The sequence below is a fragment of the Erythranthe guttata genome, chromosome 6 (genome assembly GCF_056151865.1).
Source record: "Erythranthe guttata isolate IM_541 chromosome 6, IM_541, whole genome shotgun sequence".
NCBI lineage: Eukaryota > Viridiplantae > Streptophyta > Magnoliopsida > Lamiales > Phrymaceae > Erythranthe > Erythranthe guttata.
The window spans coordinates 18,265,841-18,286,619 of record NC_142538.1 but is presented as its reverse complement, the minus strand read 5'-3'; the positions used below and the strand labels follow the sequence as shown (position 1 = coordinate 18,286,619).

The 20,779-nt window shown below is 35.1% G+C and overlaps 3 protein-coding genes across 12 annotated transcripts; all 3 read right to left on the bottom strand.

Annotated features, from left to right (window-relative positions):
• Positions 1-88: 88 nt before the first annotated feature.
• Positions 89-5,956, bottom strand: LOC105955547 (phosphoglucosamine mutase family protein). 4 transcript variants are annotated; one of them, XM_012979289.2, is made up of 18 exons: positions 5,749-5,956; positions 4,458-4,667; positions 4,161-4,227; positions 3,502-3,685; positions 3,303-3,355; positions 3,123-3,211; positions 2,768-2,989; positions 2,407-2,471; positions 2,034-2,094; positions 1,834-1,951; positions 1,666-1,747; positions 1,481-1,553; positions 1,336-1,397; positions 1,137-1,232; positions 886-1,040; positions 719-815; positions 532-609; positions 89-430 (listed from the first exon to the last, which is right to left on the bottom strand). In XM_012979289.2, the coding sequence occupies exons 1-18, from the start codon at positions 5,753-5,755 to the stop codon at positions 323-325; spliced, it is 1,827 nt and encodes a 608-aa protein (XP_012834743.2). In that variant the 5' UTR covers positions 5,756-5,956; the 3' UTR covers positions 89-322. The 4 variants fall into 4 exon arrangements, with proteins under 4 accessions (XP_012834743.2, XP_012834744.2, XP_012834746.2 ...); XM_012979290.2 differs by having other exon boundaries at positions 4,161-4,224; positions 5,749-5,919; XM_012979292.2 differs by lacking the exon at positions 4,458-4,667 and having other exon boundaries at positions 4,161-4,224; positions 5,749-5,902.
• Positions 5,957-9,511: 3,555 nt separating this feature from the next.
• On the bottom strand, positions 9,512-12,420 carry LOC105955549 (auxin response factor 18). The gene is made up of 3 exons (XM_012979293.2): positions 11,788-12,420; positions 10,508-11,693; positions 9,512-10,385 (listed from the first exon to the last, which is right to left on the bottom strand). The coding sequence occupies exons 2-3, from the start codon at positions 11,657-11,659 to the stop codon at positions 9,813-9,815; spliced, it is 1,725 nt and encodes a 574-aa protein (XP_012834747.1). The 5' UTR covers positions 11,660-11,693; positions 11,788-12,420; the 3' UTR covers positions 9,512-9,812.
• A 3,676-nt stretch (positions 12,421-16,096) lies between these two features.
• Positions 16,097-19,783, bottom strand: LOC105955550 (GATA transcription factor 8). Of its 7 annotated transcripts, XM_088820107.1 has the most exons (6): positions 19,472-19,707; positions 19,157-19,241; positions 18,626-18,712; positions 18,367-18,433; positions 17,731-17,987; positions 16,097-17,153 (listed from the first exon to the last, which is right to left on the bottom strand). In XM_088820107.1, the coding sequence occupies exons 5-6, from the start codon at positions 17,962-17,964 to the stop codon at positions 16,479-16,481; spliced, it is 909 nt and encodes a 302-aa protein (XP_088676233.1). In that variant the 5' UTR covers positions 17,965-17,987; positions 18,367-18,433; positions 18,626-18,712; positions 19,157-19,241; positions 19,472-19,707; the 3' UTR covers positions 16,097-16,478. The 7 variants fall into 7 exon arrangements, with proteins under 7 accessions (XP_088676233.1, XP_012834748.1, XP_012834750.1 ...); XM_012979294.2 differs by lacking the exon at positions 18,626-18,712 and having other exon boundaries at positions 19,472-19,783; XM_012979296.2 differs by lacking the exons at positions 19,157-19,241; positions 19,472-19,707 and adding an exon at positions 18,987-19,134.
• Positions 19,784-20,779: the final 996 nt, after the last annotated feature.

The window sequence follows — 20,779 nt, the reverse complement described above, 5'->3', positions numbered from 1 at the left end:
CCCTTCCATAAGAAACTCAACGATTTTCTTTTTGCTGTTACGGCATAAGAAAAGAAAACACCAAAAAAAATTCTAAAAAAAAATCATGTCGTGTTTGAGAGCTTGTCTGATCCCTCTCGAAGTATTTATTGAACCTCAAAACATGGTGGCCATCTCTCGTATAGCTTCTACTCCCAAAACAGTATGTTTACGATAATCGACATCTACCGTATTTTCAAAGCCAGATGATAGTAACATACTATGATTACATTGCAATATATGACTACAATTAAAAAGACTTAAGAAGCACTTTGTTCCAAACAGACCTTAAGCAAATTAGGAATTACACTTGGACAAATTTGTCCAAAGCAGAAGTATCAAGAGCTGGAAACTCTCGTGCAGCAGAAAGAACAGCGAGACCTAGCTTTACGGCATCTTCTTTATTTGGTCCCTGTTGAAAGAAATACCGTATTTAGCCCCTAATCAATTTTTCATTCATTTTCGAAAAAATCATATAATAATACTTTTACTGAAAGGTAAAGTAATTTTGACCTCGATATTAAGGGGCAAAACGGGGTCGTGAAGTGATAGTCTCAACAGGAACCATCCACCATACGCAGACACCCGTATCTGTTTATTAAACGGAATTAAATGCAAGCCGAATTAGGAACGCTCGGTTATATGGATTTAGGCATTTTTCAAGAATTGAGTATTTTCGTTGGAGTAACGACAACTTTACCCCTTCGTAATTAACGGGGGCTTTCTCGAGTTTCGGATCTGAATCGACGATATTTGACAAATGCTGTAGCACAGCCTCTCCATACGCACGGAAAGATCTGAAAAGGCACCGGCTAAATCAGCACTCAATGCATCACTAGGCACAAGGGTATATTAATAAAAACTTACCCTCCTTTAAGATCTGCATGATTTTGGTCGATTTTAAGTCTCAGTTCGACTGCAAAACCCGGTTCCTCTAGACCTTCGACCAAGTCAGTCAGAACTTTGCTGCCTGCCCCTAATCCAGAAGCCTTGGCTGATGCGAGTTTATTCAAAAGCTTCACCTATGAGCAATGATAGCAAAATATATAAGCAAAAAAAAGAATATACGATAATAAATAAATAAATAAATCTGGTTAAGGATGAAAATAGAAGTCTACCATGAGATATGCACCATCATCGAGCCAATTATTCTCCTTAAGAGCTCCATGACCACTGGTTTCGATAGCCAAATGTGATTCCTCTCCTACGGAGTTCTGCAAGAATTCAACGAAGGTTTACAACTCATTTAATATCAAATTTCAAGAATGATAAAAACGGTGATAAAATAAAATAAAATAATAATGAAACTAGCATTACCAAACGAATGGCTTCGTCGATCACATTTTTGTAGCCTCTTTTGAATCTATGGTGTCTTCCACCTGTGAAGAATGAAGATTAATTAATTTGGTGTGAGAACGCTGATTGACGAAACAAATAAATATTCAGTAATTAATTATCTTACCTAGTTTCTTTTCAATAAACGTCGTCAATCCATCTGATGTAACACTATCAGTGACAATAGTAGTCCCAGGGTGCTGTTTGGTCAAAGACAAAAACGAAAACATTTCAGGGTCAAGTGGAAATTACAAGTGCATCAAACATGACAGTAAGGAAAATAAATAAATAAATAAAAGAATAAAGACATACTTCCTCCAAGACAATAGCAGACATAAGGGCTATCAAACGGTTCCTGTTTAACTCACGACCACTGGAGTCCACAGCAGCAGATCTGACCAAAATACCAATAATATTTTTTAATTAGAAAAATTCAGTACATTGGACAACGAATTCGGTAAGGGAAATAACTAGCACCACCTATCAACATCAGTATCAAAGATGATGCCCAAATCTGCTTTATTGTCGAGTACGGCCCGAGTGATAGCTTCCATTGCTTCTTTATCTTCAGGATTAGGAATATGATTGGGGAAAGTTCCTGGTGTAGACACGCGTTAGAGTCGGATCGAACATATTTCACCATAAAAAACATAATATATAATATTCATGATTAATTTTACCATCTGGCTCTAGGAATTGACTTCCAGAAGTAATAGCTCCCAGGGGCTCGAGCACCTTTCCCTGATAGACCAATGATGGAAACGAACTATTTTAGCTTAACTGCTCCAATGATCTTCAATTAAAAAATGACTTAGGCACCTTTACCAAATGCTTCTTGTACAGCATAATTATATTCGGCCAAGGACGGATTTTCAAGAATTAGCGATGTAATAAATACTTATTTACTGAAATATCATAAGTTTGTCACCATGCATTACTGGATGTTACTCGAATATCATAAGTTCTTCTTCTGTTTAATTCCAACTGAAGAACACGAGTAAATAAAGGGAGTGAATAAACTACAGGAAATCATGTTTAAGACTCCAAACTTACAGCAAAGAACCCTCCAGCTCCATTTCCCGCATCTACAACTATATGGAATCCCTCCAGTGGCTTCTCTGAAACATCGAAAACCATCAAAGACAAGAAAACTTTACCACGAGAAGATGACTATATCACAAGAGAATAGTTATGATAATTTCTTGCATAAAATCTAGAGGCACATATTTAGCCGAGATGCAAATAGGAAGCAAATCCTCAGAATAAGATTAGTAGAATGCCAGCATATAACATAAAGAGGGGCACAATATCCACATTGGAATATATAAGTCATCATATTCAACTTCAACATTCTTTACGAGTGACCAATTCCATGCAATCGTCACAATTGGATGAGCATACAAAGGTATTATACCTATGTCCCCTGAAGCTTTCCGAACAGCTGCGACCAGATCAGATGTATAAACAGCCATGTAGTCCACTCTTTTCACAGATTGTGGGTCCCTCAGACCTTCTTCTGTGAAGTTTTTGTATATGTCAGCAGCACGCTCCAATATATCTTTTATATCCACTTTCCCAAGCCCACCAGCATTCGTAAAGAACTTAAATCCATTACGATTGTAGGGAAGATGGCTTGCTGTTTGCAGGAAATATACAAGGGTAATTAAAAAAAAAAAACCTCGAAAAGCAACCATAAAAAACGATAATTGAGTACATTCTGTAGAAGATATTTATCCCCGAAAAAAACGAGGTGTGAAAGAAATGCGTACCTGTGATCATTATAGATCCATCAACTGGACAGAAAATGTCTTCGTTTTTAGTAAGAGTGCTATTGAACATAGCTGGTGTGGATGCTAATCTACAAAAAATAACTTCTATTAACAGCATAATTCAATCGTGGCATATGGCACAAACTTGAACAGGAACGTATTAGAAATCTTCATGCGCACCCATATTGAATCACATCAACTCCAGCACCATCTAGACCTCGAGATACTGCATCCTGAAATTTAATTAGAGTATTCAATCGGCTTTATTAAGCAGATAGACACGTAAGACAAAACGGTATGATGTGAATTTTATGCAGATGTTAATACGAAACTCAGATTTCAAGATTAGTACACAGGATAAAGCATTGATAAGTAATACCTGTAACTTCTGTGCGGATATTCGTGAATCGTGGCCTATTGAAACTTTCAACCTTCTAGAAGCATCAGGTTTCTTTCTATCCAGCAACCATGCAGCGAAAGCAGCTGCGATTGCTTCTGTAACTCGTTCGGGGAGGCTAACAGGTTCACCCTCAACACCATCGATAGCAACACCTCGAATATCGCTGTTCGAAAAAGATGTCAAAGAGCATGTATTAGTAAAGAAGGTGTTAAAAATGAACATCCGATACCATCACGTATAAAGCTGAATAGCACTTTGAGGTACTGCAACCTAAAAAATATGATTTTATTTAATTAATACTGTTAACGCCAACACCTCAGCAAGCCCAATAATCTTGAGAAAATTGTAAGCCAAAAAGTAACTCAATAAATTAAGATGCTCATTTGACAGACTCCGTTCAAGAAAACAATTACATTATAAGCTAAAGAAATGATTTCCCGCACCCTCACCCTAACCCTTCCCATGCATGGAAAAAGAGTAAAAAAATGAGAACAAGTTTTTGAAGTAACTTTCAGTGGCTCCGTGCCTGCTTTCACATAGAGATGCATGTTTATCAACTTAATTGTGCAGCTTGATATTATCAATATATCCACAATATCACATAAGAAAAACAAAGAATTAACAAACTCTAGCCTTACCTGCCATTTTGAAGCTTGAGAAAAGCACCTTTGTCGATAGATGGTATGATAGTAGCCGATGAGGCTGCTGCACAAGAAAAAAGATCCATATATAAACAAAATATTTCTGGCTGAGAATAGGTTCACAACTTCAAAATTAAATATGGTCGATTAGAAATCCACGAAAAAGCTAGGAAAAAAAGAATGTTATTCAGCACGATAAATTGGTTAGATTGCTAAGCAATCCAAAGGTCAAGACCAGGAACGTTAAGGCTGAAACAGAATATCGACCTGAAATAATAAGAGTCTAGAACAGACCATTGCAGCAAACAATTCCTCGGTTAAATTTTGAGAATGTGCGGAGTTGGATGGTGGAGATGTCAGTCGATGTCAACTTCCCTCTTATATGGGGAAGAAAATTGTGCCTATAAGGGGTACAACAGTCCTTTCTGTATTGGGTGCTTAACTGCCTATTCTGCTGGCAGCAATGTGCTACCAGAACGTGTTGGACAACCTTCCCTGATATTGCTGCATGAAAATTGAAAATTTGCACCATTATGAATTTGTTCTTGTTATCGGTAATAGTTTAATCAGAAATCATTATCAGTGTTTGGCCAAAAAGTTTCCATTAGCCCTTGGAGATCGTAAGGTATTTCCGCAACCACCATTGATTGACCTCTAATACTTTCTACCAAAATACGTCATCCTCTGGGGAAAAGTTCCGAGGATGAAATATTCAAAGTTAGGACGTTTTTCTTAAAGTCTAATAACTTAAGCGTCTCACTTCCTCCGAAATTGTGAGTTCAACAATTGCAAAATTTATGAACATTTTTATATTTCAGTCACTATTGAACAAAGAAGAATATGCACTCATAGTTACTACAAGCAATATTCCGGATAATTAGTATCATCGCCAGAAAATTATGTAAACCATCAAAAAGAAAGGGAAAGGAGTCATAAGCATTAAGGCGAAACGGAGAAACATTTAACTCTTCAGGGAACATTGTTTCATTTCACAGTATCGAGAATGACAAATTTGGTTCTCGTCATTACTAATTTTGTTATTGTGCTTTATTTATGGCAAATAATTTTATGTGATGTAAACGATCTCATAAACCTCTATCTCGCCGTCAATTTCTCCTAAACAAATGCATGACTATTAGATTATAGCCATTCACTCAAATATATAACTATTCATCAAACTCCACCACTTACAACCACAGATGTTAACTCGAAGATGGACTAACTACATTACACTACTGAAATACGCCTCAATTAATATCTTCCCTTGTCGATTCGTCGGCATCAAATCTCATCAAAATTAAACAATCAAACAAAATCCACCAACTTAAACTCTTCGAATCCAATAGCTAAACTACTTTAAAAAAAAAAAAAAAAAGTAAACACCAGCATAATCCTTTTAATTTTGCCAGATACATACTCCAATAAATTTCTGAGCTACCAATTATTTCGAAACCCATAATATTTCTAACTATCAACTGCAAATTAGCATTACGGGAAAAAAAAAATGGAAACAAATTGCAACCAGAAGTACCAAAACTTGCGTATTAAATGCGTTAACACAAAAGAAAAAAAAAAACATATTCACCTGCCATTTTCGAAGCACGGAGCAATTGAAATCGAGCGGAAAGCGGTGGCGGAGAAAGAGAGGATCTGGGTAGAAGAGTACGGCACTACAGAAAAAAATGCTTATATGTAATCTGGAATATGCTGCTTACGTGGCAAAACCGGGAAATAGCGACAGCTGTCAACTGGGCGTGGTGTTTGGTAAGCGTTTTTATACTTTCTCCATTAAACACGATTTCAAGTGGCGTTAAAACACGACTTTAGTAATAGACTACTGGTGGGCTATGGGCCCATAAATTAAGTGATACGACGTCGGATCCAACTTTTTTGGGCCTCACTATACAAGTGAGCATATGTAGGAAATCAATTGGCCCAATAACTGAATGAATTATAATATTTAGAAGTTTTGAGTTAATAAAAATTAGGCCTATAATAATTATTCGATTTTTTTTATTTTTTTTTTTGTAACAGACTATAGGTCAACTTATGAAATATATATAAAAAAGATTCCAAAATTTCATTTGTTCTAATCTATAGTACTAATCATAGTTATGATTAATTATTTCAAACACATATCCTATGGTTTACATTCACATTACTACATGTACAGTAAATCAATAAATTATCCGACGAACGTGACTGTCATATTACCTGTCACTTTAAAGTTTCTATGTACTATTTTTTTTAGTTTGTATACAGCTACCTCAAACGATACTTAAAAAACGGAGGCAAAATTTATTGATATCTTTGAATATTTATGAGTTAAAGAAATTGTACGTAACGTCGGCACATATATTGTTGACTATGGTGGTATGGTTAGTTAACCAACCATGAATACTTTTGATATAAAAAATTAACCATTTTTCGAACTTATTATTGTTTTTAAATAAATAAAATAGATGTGCACGAGTCATAAAACATTGGATACCATCCAATATTTAGCAATAATACACTATATACTATGTTGTTTGGTGTAATTATACATACATGTTGACCTAAAACAAAGTACCACAATTAACTAACTAATTTTCCCATGAGTTTCTGTGACCATGCTAATTACTAGTAATTAATATATATATTTTTTTTTAATGGGAAAATTTTTCCAACGGAAACCTAATGTCTAGGATTGACCTTTGACCAAAGACATTTCTCAAATTCTTGGATCTTGTTCACACACATACGCACACATCTGCAATCGATACATACACAATTTTCTCGTAATGAAGGAGCCCAGAGCCAACTGCATAGGTGTACTGAATAAATCTACAATATCGTACATTAGCTTGCAAATCATATGAGAGACGTAAAAATTCAGACTCAATCTCCAATCTCGTATAATAATAAATTGCAAAACATACGAGAACACGTAAATCACACTAAGAAAATCATGTGTGACAAACTCGACCTAACGACTGTTAGCAAGGGGATTCGAACGTGAGTCAATTGCGCAATAATGTCTCACATTCAACGCCCTCGTGCACATCTCACACTGTAAACCACAATTAATTAAGTGTGGTTGTGTAGTTATTAGTCTAACATTGCTTCGTGTTTGCAAATACAAATTCACTTCCCAACCAATAGTGAGAAAATAAAAACACCTAGTATAGTAATTTTTATACGATTAATTTTATAAAATTGATTTTTTTTAATAATTATTACATTATTAAAAAATTGAAATAACGGATTATATTGAATGAAAAAAAAATTGGTGAAGACATTTGCTAATCAAGACAAAAAAAAAAAAAAATATTATCCAGCTCATTCCTAGGATTATTGTCTCCACTCACCATCAATGACATGATCTATATTTATATATATTTTTTATTTATATGTATATAAATACAGAAAAGAACAATATTTGAAGTTTGATTGAGATTTAGACATACGTACGTGTACAGTTGGATGTTGACTTTCTATTGAGTTCTGTTTATTGTAATAATTTATTATAAATGATAATTAATTAATTTTATTTTAATTTTTAATAGAGAGAGAGAGAGAGAGAGAGAAAAAAAAAGGCCCAAGCATCAACACGCCGCAAGCGTTGTTTATGGGCCTGGGGTTGACTATTCGAGGCCTCTCACGTGAGCCCATTATTACTTTATTATTATTATTTAAATTTTCATCTATTAATTAATTATTATTTTTTTTTGTAGAGAGAGAAAAGTCAGTGGCCAATGAGAGGCGAGAAGTAGGAAAACTGTGTATTAGAGACGTTTGACCCATCCCTAATTTACAACAAAATAGTAATAAATAGCCTTTGGGATTAGAGCCCCCATAGAGTACTTAATTAATCCTTAATTAGGAGTACTAATTAATTAATTAAATGTTGTGATTTAGTAATCCATCCAATTAATTAAGAGCTCAAATCCCAATTAAAATCACCCTAGTCTTGCGCCATCAGAGTAGGTTTTTATGTTTGGAAGTTTGAATTCTTTCTTCTACTACTTGGGATTTGAGTTTATTAGTCCAACTTGGGATTTTAAATTCAATTTAATTAAATTCATTTTCTATTTATTATTTAATATTTCATATGCCTTTAATCCCTTCAAATATGGATCTATTTTGAGATGCAATGTAAAATCTTGAACCTCAAATTATGGCCACTCCCGTTGTAAACTCAAATTACGAAAAAACTCATTATGTTTGGATAATTACAACTACTACTCCTTCAACTATATTTTGTGTTACGAAAAAAATCTCTTTCGGTAGTTAAATTTGACATAGTTGAGGGAGGTGATTGTAATTATCCTAACATGAGAGGTGTTTTTCGTAATTTGAGCTTATGCCAGAGGTGGTCGTAATTTACCCGATCTTAAATAGGAGTTAAAAAATAGAAATTTAATTTCTTAGTTATTTAAAAAAAAAATTAATTAATTAGCCTGTAATTCGAATAATTAGTGAGCTGTAAATTCCGAAAATTAATTTTGCATTGAATGGTCGGTGTTGAGTGAAGTAAGCATGATCTCGAAAACAAGATTTGTGTGAAAAGTGTCTTAACACATGTTGAAAGAACTTTTTACACTTCATTAGGCAATTCATAATCACATGGATCAAAGAGTTGAATTTTCTTTAATTATGTTTTATTTCATTAATTAGCTCCACTTAATTGCTGTTTCTTCATCACATGCACCATTTACTTGCTATATGTTTTGTTTAATATAATAATGACAATATACACTTAATTAAAAATGAACTCTTAGATGGATTTATTGTAAAATTATATAATTTTTATTTTTTGACTAATCTTATCTTGGAAGCCGAACAAGACCTGAATTGTCAATTTCTTATGTGCTCTCAATTTTACCCGTTTTGAATTCGAATGTGATTTTTAACATTTTCTAGTCTGATTTTAGTAAAATTAAAAAAAGGAAATTGTAGTCCGTTTAGTTAACTTTCTAATCAAACTTGATTTAGCTAAATTGGATGTTGGATGACAAAATTATGCATGAATGAGTTACATTTTGAATTTTAAATAACTAAATTCATCAAAGTTGTGGGCAATGTTCATTAATTCATACATATCTTTTTCACCCGACAACCAATCTTGGTGATTCAATTTGAGTTACAAAGCTAACTCAAAAAACTAAAAACTCCCTATTTGGAGTTTTACCAAATTCCGAGTCGAAGAAGGTCAAAATCACATTTAAAGTCGAAACAATATAATTAAATTAAAACTGAAACGACATTTGGTAAACTTTAAAATTCATTCAAACAACAAAGATTTTATCTAAGCTTTGGTTTTAAATAAAAAAACATAAAAATTCAATAAGATATAATCAAGAAGCTGTAAAAACAGAATGAATATTACCAAGAAATGTCAATAATATAGCAACAATTAATTTCCAATTGCCTTTGGTTTCAAGAACACGAAGAACAAACATACTTAATTAGCTCTAATACCAAGCTTAGAGCACATAATCTAAACATAAGCTAATTAAAATTTTTTTTCAGACAACCTCCAAATGTACATTTTTCACCTAAAACTCATTATAGTTAACCAACTCCATTATAGCAGATTGCTCGAATTTTTTTTTTTATAATTTTTTTCCGATTTTTTCCGCCCACAATTTACGATACATCTCTTCATCATGTCTCCAAGCCAAGATCAAGTTTCTTACATTCATCTTCGGAAGCTTCCGGAGGAAAATTCTGAACGACCCCCGATCCAGAACCGTTAGATACGTTCCCCGTATTTTCTTGATTTCCGTCCGACAAACTGTAACCCTCGGTATTATTATCCACCGAGTAGCTTCTCGAGATTTGCTCCGCAGAGAGAATCGGCTGACCGAACAAACGAAACATCGGTTTGGTGCGAGACAAAGCATCGTCGTCGTCATCTAGAAGCTTGAAATCGAACGGTTGGATTTGTTTCTTGAAATGGACCAGATCCGACGGTTGAGATTCGAATCGAGCATGCCTGGCTCCCTGTACGCCCGTAGGAATATTTTCCGGTAAAAAACACAACGGGCTAATGGGACTTAGTGGGTTGTTGAAAAACGTCGGTAGTAGAAAATCCGACGGCAGAGGAAACCTAGGCCTCTTTCTCGGTGGAGAGAAAGGCGGCAGATTGCCACCTGGCGGCATATTCGAAACCAGCTCCACTAACCACGGGCTTACCCGCTTCACGTTTTGCAGTAAATCGGGCTCATCCCACGCCACCTTCAATCGAAACAAAACAAAAAAATAAGTCCAATCAAGAATCGAATTTTCCAACCAATAATCAAAAAGATTCGATTTTTTTGCATATATACATACATATATATGTATATGTATATATATACCTGAAGAAGTCTCCAAGGAGAATTAGGCCAACGAATAGGGTCGTCGACTTGAACCGAAGAAATGGTGCCCATAAACCAACTTATTCGAGAAGAATCTTCGGTCTCGAAAGCCATCTTAAACCTCATACCCGAGCACCACCGTACCCTCATGGCAGCCCTAACCGCACGCACCCTCACCACAAACTCCGGTGTGCTAGCGAGCGGATAATAAACGACCTCGAAAGGCCGTCCATTCACAGCAAGATTAACCGCTTCAAGAACGGATTCGCCGCTCACATTCCCCCTCTCCTTCACCCCCGGCAACTCACAATTCCCGATCCCTTTACTATTATCGCACATTACATTATTCCGATTTCCGCTAAGAAAATCGGAAAACCCTCTGTACAAAGACGACGCTGAAGCCCCATTACTACTACTCCACCCACACACGACCTCCTGCCCGCCGTTAACCCCCCGTTTCGCCCTCCTTATCCCCACGCACAAATCCCCGTTCTCCGCCCTCAAGAAAACGATCGAATCCCCCGCCACAACCTTCTTACGGTTCACGAAATTGCTCCACCCGGTGGTCAACAGGTGCCGGCGAGGGGTACCCCTGTAAATATGGCGAAACTTCCAAACCTCGCCGTGAACATCCTTAACCAAGATCGTCTGAACCGGCGGCTCGGCGGAGTAATCCAGCCTCGGGAAAATCGTCTCGGCGCAGTACCTCGGAACCGAAAACCCACCGCCGTTGTTCGCATCGGACTGCGTCAGCGTCTTCGCGAACGAATTCGTGGTTTTCTCCTTCTCATCACACTTGTCAAAACCCAAGAACCCATTCTCATTATCATCATTATTATCGTCATTAGCATCATAATCACTCATACTTAGTGGGACTAATCTGATTTTAGCATAAACTTCATCGCTGTCGGAATCGGCCAAATACTTAATGGCGGAAACTCGACAAGGTATAATAGGTGGAATTCTTGAAAACCCATTAAAATCCACGTGTCTATTAGCGTGTTCGGAATGCCCCTGTGGGAAATAATATACCTTCGAATTCGGCGGTGGGATTTGTGCCATACCGCCGGCGCAGGCTTGCCATAGCTGTGGATCCAAGATTTTCTCCACCTGATTCATGGGCTTGTTCGCAGAATGCATCACGTTAATCATTGTCGGAAAATTTCGAATCCCTTTTGCAAATTTTCTGCAGAGAAAAAAAAAACCCCAAAACAATTAAAATAAAGAAAAACCCAGATCAGGATTGAATTGAATTGAAATGAAAAGAGTAAAGATCTTGCCTTTGTTGCTCTTTATCTCATCAGAGTCAGACCCTTTTAAAAAAATGGTGAAATCGACAGAGAAATTAACACGGGGCAAGAGAAAATGTGAAAAGGTTTACTTGAAGAAAGAGGAGAGAGAAAAAAAGGGTATTTGTTGTGTAGGGGTTTTGGAGAACAAGAAACTGTATTCACTGACTTGAGGGTGAGTGGGATTGAGGAAGGAGAGAAGAAAAAAAAGAGTAGGGTTCAGTGGGAATTTATGTAGAGTGATGGAAGAGAGAGAAAATGGGGACGGACAGAGAGACAAAAACACACACAACACACACAGTGAGAGAGAGAGAGAGAGAGAGGGAGGAGAGAGAAGTGAAGAGAGAGAGAGAGAGAGAGAGAGAGGAGAGAGAGGGGGAGGAGAGAGAGGAGAGAGAAGAGACACCTGAAAGAAGTTAGCTTTGGTTTGCCGACCAGAAGGTGGCAGAGGGAATTGATGTTGACAAGTGATACAGAGGAAAAAGTCCTAAACCTTTTTATTACTGGCCATTTTTATTATATTACCTACTGTTGCTGTTGGCTCTGTTGTCTAGCTTCCTGTATTAATGACGTCATTTATAAAAAAAATATTTATTTATTGAAAAAGTTAATAGTTTATTCTATATATCATCAATTATTTTTTCTTTTTTTATATTTATGTGTTTGGTTGATGAAAATTCATTGCAGCTAGTTCATGTGAATTAAAAGCAAAACCAATTTATTAGGTTGAAAAAAATTAAGCAAATTTGTGGTTGGATAATACTTTTTCCACATAAAATGTTCTTTTAATAATAATTAGGTTGAGTACAAATATGATAGTGTTCGATGGGAAGTTATATGCTACACAAGCTATTTGTTAATTGTAGATGATGTTAAATAACCACAAGTACCGGTACAAATAGGTGAGTGTGTGTAGATCTGCGATTATCAATCACTCAGCGTTAATAACTAGGTGTAGCGTAAACTTTTTCGTGTTTGATGGGGGTCAATTTAGCAAAGTTAGAATTAAAATTTTCACATTGGGCTTATTAAATAGTATAAAGATAAAATGTATGGACTGAGAGGAATTTATTGGGCCCACAAACACATTGCGCATCGCTTCCTCGATATGCTGTTAACGAGTTCGCCAGCTCATCCGAAATACAGGAGAGACGAGGGAGGTGGTAGGTAGCGAGCTGAAAGAAAAGAAGAAAATGCGAAGATATTATCTGTGACACGAGTGTACTATTATTATTTATTATTATTACTTCAAATTTGTTTTTTTGGGGGTGAGTATATTACATAACCAAATCAACACATAAAGAACAAAACAAAAGTGACAGTAATATATAGTTGAAAGACAAACCAAAAGTAATCGGCAGTTGTTTCAAGAATTAGTTTATAGTCTTTAAGAAAAATTGTGTCCCTTTATTTTGTAAGATGAGTTATTTTTCAACTATAAATCATATTTCATCAATTAAACCACTTCAAAAATTGACCATGGCTAATTTTTTTTAATTTTTATTTTATAAATGTTGGATTGCTTTATTTCGAATTTTTTTCCTAGTAATATATACATAGCATTTTTTTTTCACAAAATTAATTATAAAGCTACCTAGTCTTAAGAACTAGTTAATGGACCATTACTATAAAGGGTACAAGATAAGCCAAAAAACACCAAAATTAAGCGGCAATTAAGTGAGGGAACAGTTGTAATTAGTGCTAATCTTTTAGGTAGCAAATACTAAAATAATGAAATAAGCCGGTCGGAGGTTGCCGTTTCAAAAACGAAGAGGTTGATTGGGTTTACGGTCGTTGTTAACGTTGTTGTTGTGGTAATTTTTGTTTTGTTTTACTTAAACTTGGCATAAATCCATAATTGACAAGATAATTAATTTCTTGATATTACTAGTTCAACCCTTTTTGTGAGCAAAAACCAATGTTCTATGATGGTGATAAGCTACTAGTTATTAAGATGTTCGGTTTCTTGTATTAGGGATAATATTTTTTTTAATTATTATTATTTCTTATTTTTAGTAATTACTTACAAAACAATCGTAAGGGTAGGAGTACGTATTAATATTATCTAATAGTAACATTTTTTTTTGAGATGAAATAGTAACATTTAATTGTAGATTTTTATTTTTATTGTGGAACTAAATTAATTCGAATTTTGTAGACCTTACTAATTCGTAGTAATTACTAATTCTTGGAGCTATTAAGCAAATTATATCGAATGGAACAGCTTGGTTATCCATCATTTCGACGCCAGTCTTCTATATATAGTTTTATTATTTTCATCACTATTTATTTTTAGTAGTTTTGCATAGTAGGCAGGTTATCGTTTATTCTATGTTGGTCGTGGAGTGGGATCACAGTCTTTTTGAGTCTATTTAGAGTTGTATGTTTGCCGCATGGTGCCACATTTTTTGCAGTCGTTAATGTATGAAAGATTATATCGTAAAATGGATGTTTTAATTAGAAGAAAGTCATATAATTCATATGAGATCATGGAATGTAGTCATCGAGAAAATTATTTCACAAAAACCCAAATAATTGATCTTACATCTAAATCACATCAATTGATAAATAATCCAAAGTTGGCAAAAATATTCAATGAAAAAAAATAAAAAATAAAAATAAAAGAAATTGTAGCAATATATATATTGGCAACGAAATGATAGAAACAAATAGACAGCAATTATAAATATAGACAATGATTTAGAAAGCCCATCTAAATTGAAGACCCACCCAACAACCTAATCCAAATATATGGGCCCTCCATTTGTTATTTCGGGCTTACCCATTGTCCAAACATAAGCAATTGCTTTGTCTAAAATCCTAATAATAACGTTAAATGCCACGCAAACGGTTGGAGTGAGAGAGCTTGTGTTAATCGACTAAAGTTCGAATTCTCTTGTCAACGGTCTCTAGGTCGAGCTGGTCACACATCGTTAGCCTAGTGTGGTTTACGTCGTATGATTCTGCAAGTTTTTATACGAGAGTATAAGTTTATTCAGTGTCCCTATATGATTGGTTGCGGGTTCTTTATTACCGAAAAAATAATATAAAAAGTAATAACATGAAATTAGTTTCCCCATCAAATCCAACAACTTGCTTTGTGTATCCCATGTTATAACATCATGCTATAAAACAAAACAATAAAAAGCAATAGAAAATGGTTGGTTTTCATAGTACTAAACGTTGCATATGCACTACTTTCGTGTGCAACATCATAAATAAATAAACAAATAAGGAGAAATTGTGTGTAATTTTATGTAGTTTGAACTCGATCTCACTAGAAAAACTCCCAATCTCACAGTGTTTAAACTATCGTGTTTTCATCACTCAGAGTGGATCTCACGACCTCACCGAAGTGTAGAGATACAAAGAAACAAGATTAAAAATCAAATTGTATGTGGATATATTTCTCTCTCTTATCACTCTCATCGTCAACGGAATGTCGCCGAAAACAGACAAGAAGAATTGAATGCGGTAGTACGACGAGAGAAGAGATCAAAAATTAGGGTTGTGAGAAAGAGGCGATTGTTAAGTACCTCGGATGAATATTTCATATCAAACGGTGAGAATCAATCGGCACGATCAAAGATCCAGAGTCTTCTAAAGAGTTTGACCGAACTATTGGGCTCAAGTGTTGTTGGGCTTTATTGCTGGGTCGCTCAGCAAAAATTGGGCTAAATGGACTGGATATGAAATAATCTATTGGGCCCAAAAATTCAAGAGTAATACAAATAATAATAAACTATTTTACAGGAGTACATATAAATAATATTAGTGCTCGTTCGGTTACCTATATTGGATTAGATTGAATTAGATTAGATTGGATTAACTCCTTACTGGCTAATTAATTATTTAGTTTGTAGCGTGTTCGATTTCTTAGATTAGATCTCTATTAAATTTGTTAAATTCAGTTATTATATATGAATTGTCTATAATAATACGATATGATTTTAAGGATAAAATTGTCTTTTTCTTTTTTAATCAACCCCTATTAAATTAATCTCTGAGGGAGGTGTGCTACTAATTTAATGCAATAGTAGCATTTAACAGCGGACTTTGATTTTAGTAACGGATTTGAAAAAGTGTGAATCTTGTCAACCGAATATGTTATTAGCCCATACTATTTAGTCAGTAGAACTTTATCGCGATAACCGAACGAGCCCTTAAAATAATAAATAGTAAGCGTACTTACAATTACACGCATCATGTCTTACAATTATACTGTATTAAAGCAGAACACAATGACAACATAAGATAATTGTAGATATAATGTAGGAACACAAACTGCAGAGAGAAGCAATAGAGGAATAACAAGTACATAAACTCAAATTCATTACCAGTTCAAAATCCCTACAATTAAACAGAAAATTAACCAACTGCAAAAAAAAAAAAAAAAAATGAAATTTCCTCTGCCCCCAAAGCTACAATCTCTTTTTTTTAAGGAACTAAACAAGATTTAAGGCGAAAGCCAACGTCCTAAACTTTCCGTTTATCGCTAAACTTCCGACTAATCTAAATTACCGTCATCTATAGCTCCTATATTCTCCCCCTCCCCTCTCCAGTTACATTACACTATACAAAGTACGAAAGAACAAATAAATCGAAGAAAAAAAACGAAACTTCAAGAAAGTAGCATAGTATTGATATAAAATACGGAACCCTTCTCACGCTCTTCTTCCGTACTAAAGTGAAGCACTAGTAATGGGCCCAGGCCCGCTTGCTCCATTTTCGGGCTCGACCGTGTTTCTCATCTCGAGTACTTTCTTGTGCGAATTCGAATGCACAGACGGCACGAAGGTAGGGCTAGCGGCCGGACGATACTCCGGGAACAATCTGCCCGACTTGTAGCGGACCCCACAAGCGTTGCATAGGGTTTTCGGGCCCAGCGGGCCCGCCCTCCACTGCGGGGTCTTGGTTATCTCACAGTGCAAGCATTTGCGCAATGCTTGGCCCGGAGGGGTATATTCGTCATTTGCTGATAACGGATCGACGGGCGGAGTTTCTTTAATTTTCTTGGGCTTCGGTTTATGGGCCTTCTTCATAACGGGTGGCGACTCGATGATGAAGTTGTGATTGGGTTCGGGAGAGGGGGAGATGAGTTGAATGGCGGCCCGTGGATTGAAAGACGCCGGGCGGGCCCGTTTGCTCCGGGCCCGTTGTGGGCCACGATGGGTTGGGCTGAGAGAGGAGGAAGTGCTGTTGCTGCTACTGCTGCTCTCTAAGACGGAAACTGGGCTCGAGGTTTGAAATTGGTTGTGTGGGACCGACGAGTTTTGTTTTCCGATGGTCATGTCTTTGCATGAAAATGAATCCTCCATGAAATTCGAAAGCCATTCGAGTTGCACAATATCCTCGTACTGCAAGAGAGAATTAAAGAAAATGTATGAGAAGAGGAATTGCAAGTGAAGCATATGAATTTACATTGTGTTTTGACTTTTGCCAATTTTGCCAATTTTAAGACTGAAAAATGGTCAAAATCACTTGTGAATTCGGAACGGTACAAGTAAAATCGAAACGATATTTATAATTTCCGTTTGCAAGAGGGATGTGATAAATGTCATTTTAATTTTAAGAGTATCATGATATGTGACCAAACCATAACAAATTTGGCAAAACATCAAAATCAAACCAAAAAATTAAACGAAAACACAACAAAAAAATTGGCAATTCCACCACGGCATTGATTAAACTTCCCTCGGTTTTTTCGCCTTTTTCCGAAACAAATTAAATTAGACCGATCAAAGGAGGATTTGAGTTTGATTTTGTAGCTAACATTACTCTTTATAGCTCACCAAAAAACAACGACAATTTGCCAAAACAACCGAAACTAATGTCACAAAAAAAAACATGGAAAACATGTGTGGGAAGCAATTAACATAATGGGAGAGACAATAAAAAAGGGTTCTTTAATATGAGAAAAGTGTCGGTGCTCACCGGAACGGAGAGCTCAGCGGAGAGATCGGAGGCGGAGCTGACGTGGCTGCCGGAGAAAAGAGGATCACAATCCGGCAAGTCATTATTCCACGCTGGAAAATCCTTACGTACATCGGAGCTTATAACTAAATTGCTATCTTCACCGCACTCATTGTCGGGTGGAAACTCAATCAAGTCGTCGATTTGGTCGAAGAAGTTTCCACAATCGATTTCGTCCATGAAATTTGGCCCCATCACCTCAAAAATATAAAACTACCCTGAAAAAAAACAGAAAAATATGTTAAAGAAAAGGCAGAAAAACACACTTATATATATGTGTGTAAAGAGTTTCTTACAAGAATAAAAAAAATTGTGGGAGTGTAATGAAAATTGAGAAGCGGTTTAGAAGGTAGTGGTGACGTGGATGAACATGATGACAATTCTTGCCAGCTTATACAGAGCTGTGGGTGAAATGTGGCGCATTTTAGCATAAAAAGGCTGAGAATCTTAGTTCAGCATATTTAATTTTTAGTTTTGGATTCTTGCTAACAAGAACCTAAATTCATAGTATTACTTGTCTGAGATTCTTGAATTCTTTGTAAATCATAAATATTCAACACAAAAGAAACAGAGGATTAGGGAAATTACAAAACTAACCTTGATTGTTTTTCAAGCTTTTTGCAAGAACCTTGAATATTTGGAGAATTCAAGAGAGTAACTTTTCCTGCACAGAGAAAAATTTATTAGTATTTATAAAAAAAATGATAAAATGCGGAAACCCAAGTGAGCATTCCAATAATTAAAATAAAATAAATAAAAATTAAAATAAAGATCACATTTTTCAAGAGAAGTAGCAAAAAAGTAAAGTAAAGATCACATTTTTAAGGCTGAAATTGCAAAGAAAAGAAAAGATCACATTTTTTTTTCTTCCTTGAACAAGAAGGGCATAAAAGTACTTCCAATGTACAGAAAGTGAAATTATGAAAGAAATGCAGAGCAAAACCTGCAAGAAAGATGAAGAAGAAAGAAGTAATTTTTATTTGTGCAAGAAAAAAGAAAACAAGTGAAGATAATGGTAAAATGCAGAAACCCAACTGAGTATTCACAAAATTAAAAAAAAAAAAATATATATATATATATATATATATATATATATATATATATATATATATATATATATATATATATATAAATAAAGATCACATTTTTCGAGAGAAGTAACAAAAAAGTAAAGTAAAGATCACATTTTTAAGGATGAAATTGCAAAAAAAAATCACATTTTTTTTCTCCGTTGAGCAAGAAGAAGGGTATAAAAGTAATTGCAATGTAAAGAAAGTGAAACTATGAAAGAAATGCAGAGAAAAACCTGCAAGAAAAAATGAAGAAGAAAAGAAGCAATTTTTATTTGTGCAAGAAAACAAGTAGAAAGGAAAATGAAGAGACAAACCTGTTCTTAAACCCCACAAAAAATGAGCAGCAAGAAATTCTTTTCAGATGGGCACAGCTTCCAAAGCAGCAAATGCAATAAAAATCTAAAAAAATAATAACAAAACGACACCGTTTTGTAATGAAAACAGAGAGCAAATTAACACCCTACACTATTTGTCTACTTTTCACTGATGAACTACTACTATCTAATATCTATCACTGTTAACTGAAACTCAGCTGTATATATGTATGTATATGCTGTATCTATATATGAAAGAAGTAGAGAGAGAGAGAGAGAATATGAAGAGAGGAGAGAGAGAGAGAGAGGAAATACGGTAGGTGAAGTTTCTTGGTTCAGTGCTAGCTGTCTTTTACACACTCACCACACCATTTTCCTTCACTGTCGTGATGTTTAAGTCTTCTTCAATGCCACCCCCCTCACCCCCCACCCCCCATCACGTGGGTCCCACACCACTCTCCCACCGCTCTTCTCTGTCAAGATTGAAGTTGAACCCTTTTTGGGTTTTTTTCTCAGTTTTTTTGTCAGTTTTTTCAGAAAAAAAAAAAAAAAAAAAAAAAAATTCAAACTTTGGTAATTGGTATTGTACGCGTATTCACACATGTATGTATGTATGTATGTATGTACATTGCATCAATTGTGTAGGCGTACACTCGTATGGCAACAGCGTACGCGCATTTATTGATATATTAAATTAATTAATTAAAAAAAATATAGAAAATATATATATAGGGTAAATTACGTTCGCGCCCTTAGGTAATGTCAAATTACAAAAAACCCCTTAATGTTTGGGTAATTACAATCACACATCAACTATGAATCTTCTTACACGTCCACCCTTATGGTGTCAAATTAAACAGAATCTTCTGGATTTCCGTGGAATATTCTATAGTTTGTACTCGTTTTGTGTAAAAATGCAGTTTCTGATGCACCACAATCTGATATTTACAAGTCAAGAGACACATCTTATGATCATCTTGTTTCAAAATGTGGAGCTCGAATAGGGCAAAACGGCTACAAACTGGAGAATATTCCACATCGTCTAGAAGATTCCACCAAATTTAATACAAAGTAGACGTGTAAGAAGATTCATAGTTGAGGAATGATTATAATTATCCAAACATGCGTGTTTTTTTTAATTGACATTTTTTCAGGGGTGGCCGTAATTTACAGTTAACATATATAATATTATGTTCTATGTGCTTTGAATTTTAAGATTTTGGTCATTTTGAAGTGAAATTTGTGTTTGTTGACGGTGAAAGCAATTCTTTCCTGCTTTTTTTTTTTCGAAAAAAAGGGCAAACAAAAGTGAGAATCTATTGCTTTTTTCTTTTGATTTTCAGACAAGTGTTTTTGTGGGAAATTTTTAATGTCTAAAGTTCGTTGTTCAAGTGATTAAAAGATACTTATGTTTATGAATGGAAACCGGAATGAAATTTACGAATTTAACTTTGGAACATTCTTTCATTATTTCTCATTCGAATTTCTTGAGTTTCTATTTTACTATTCAATCTGATTTTAGTTTTCGAAAATTTGGAAAAAGAAAATGACAATTACACTTATAATTTTTGTTATTATGTATCTTATTTTTTTAGTATGAGTGAGCGAAAAAATATAATTTCC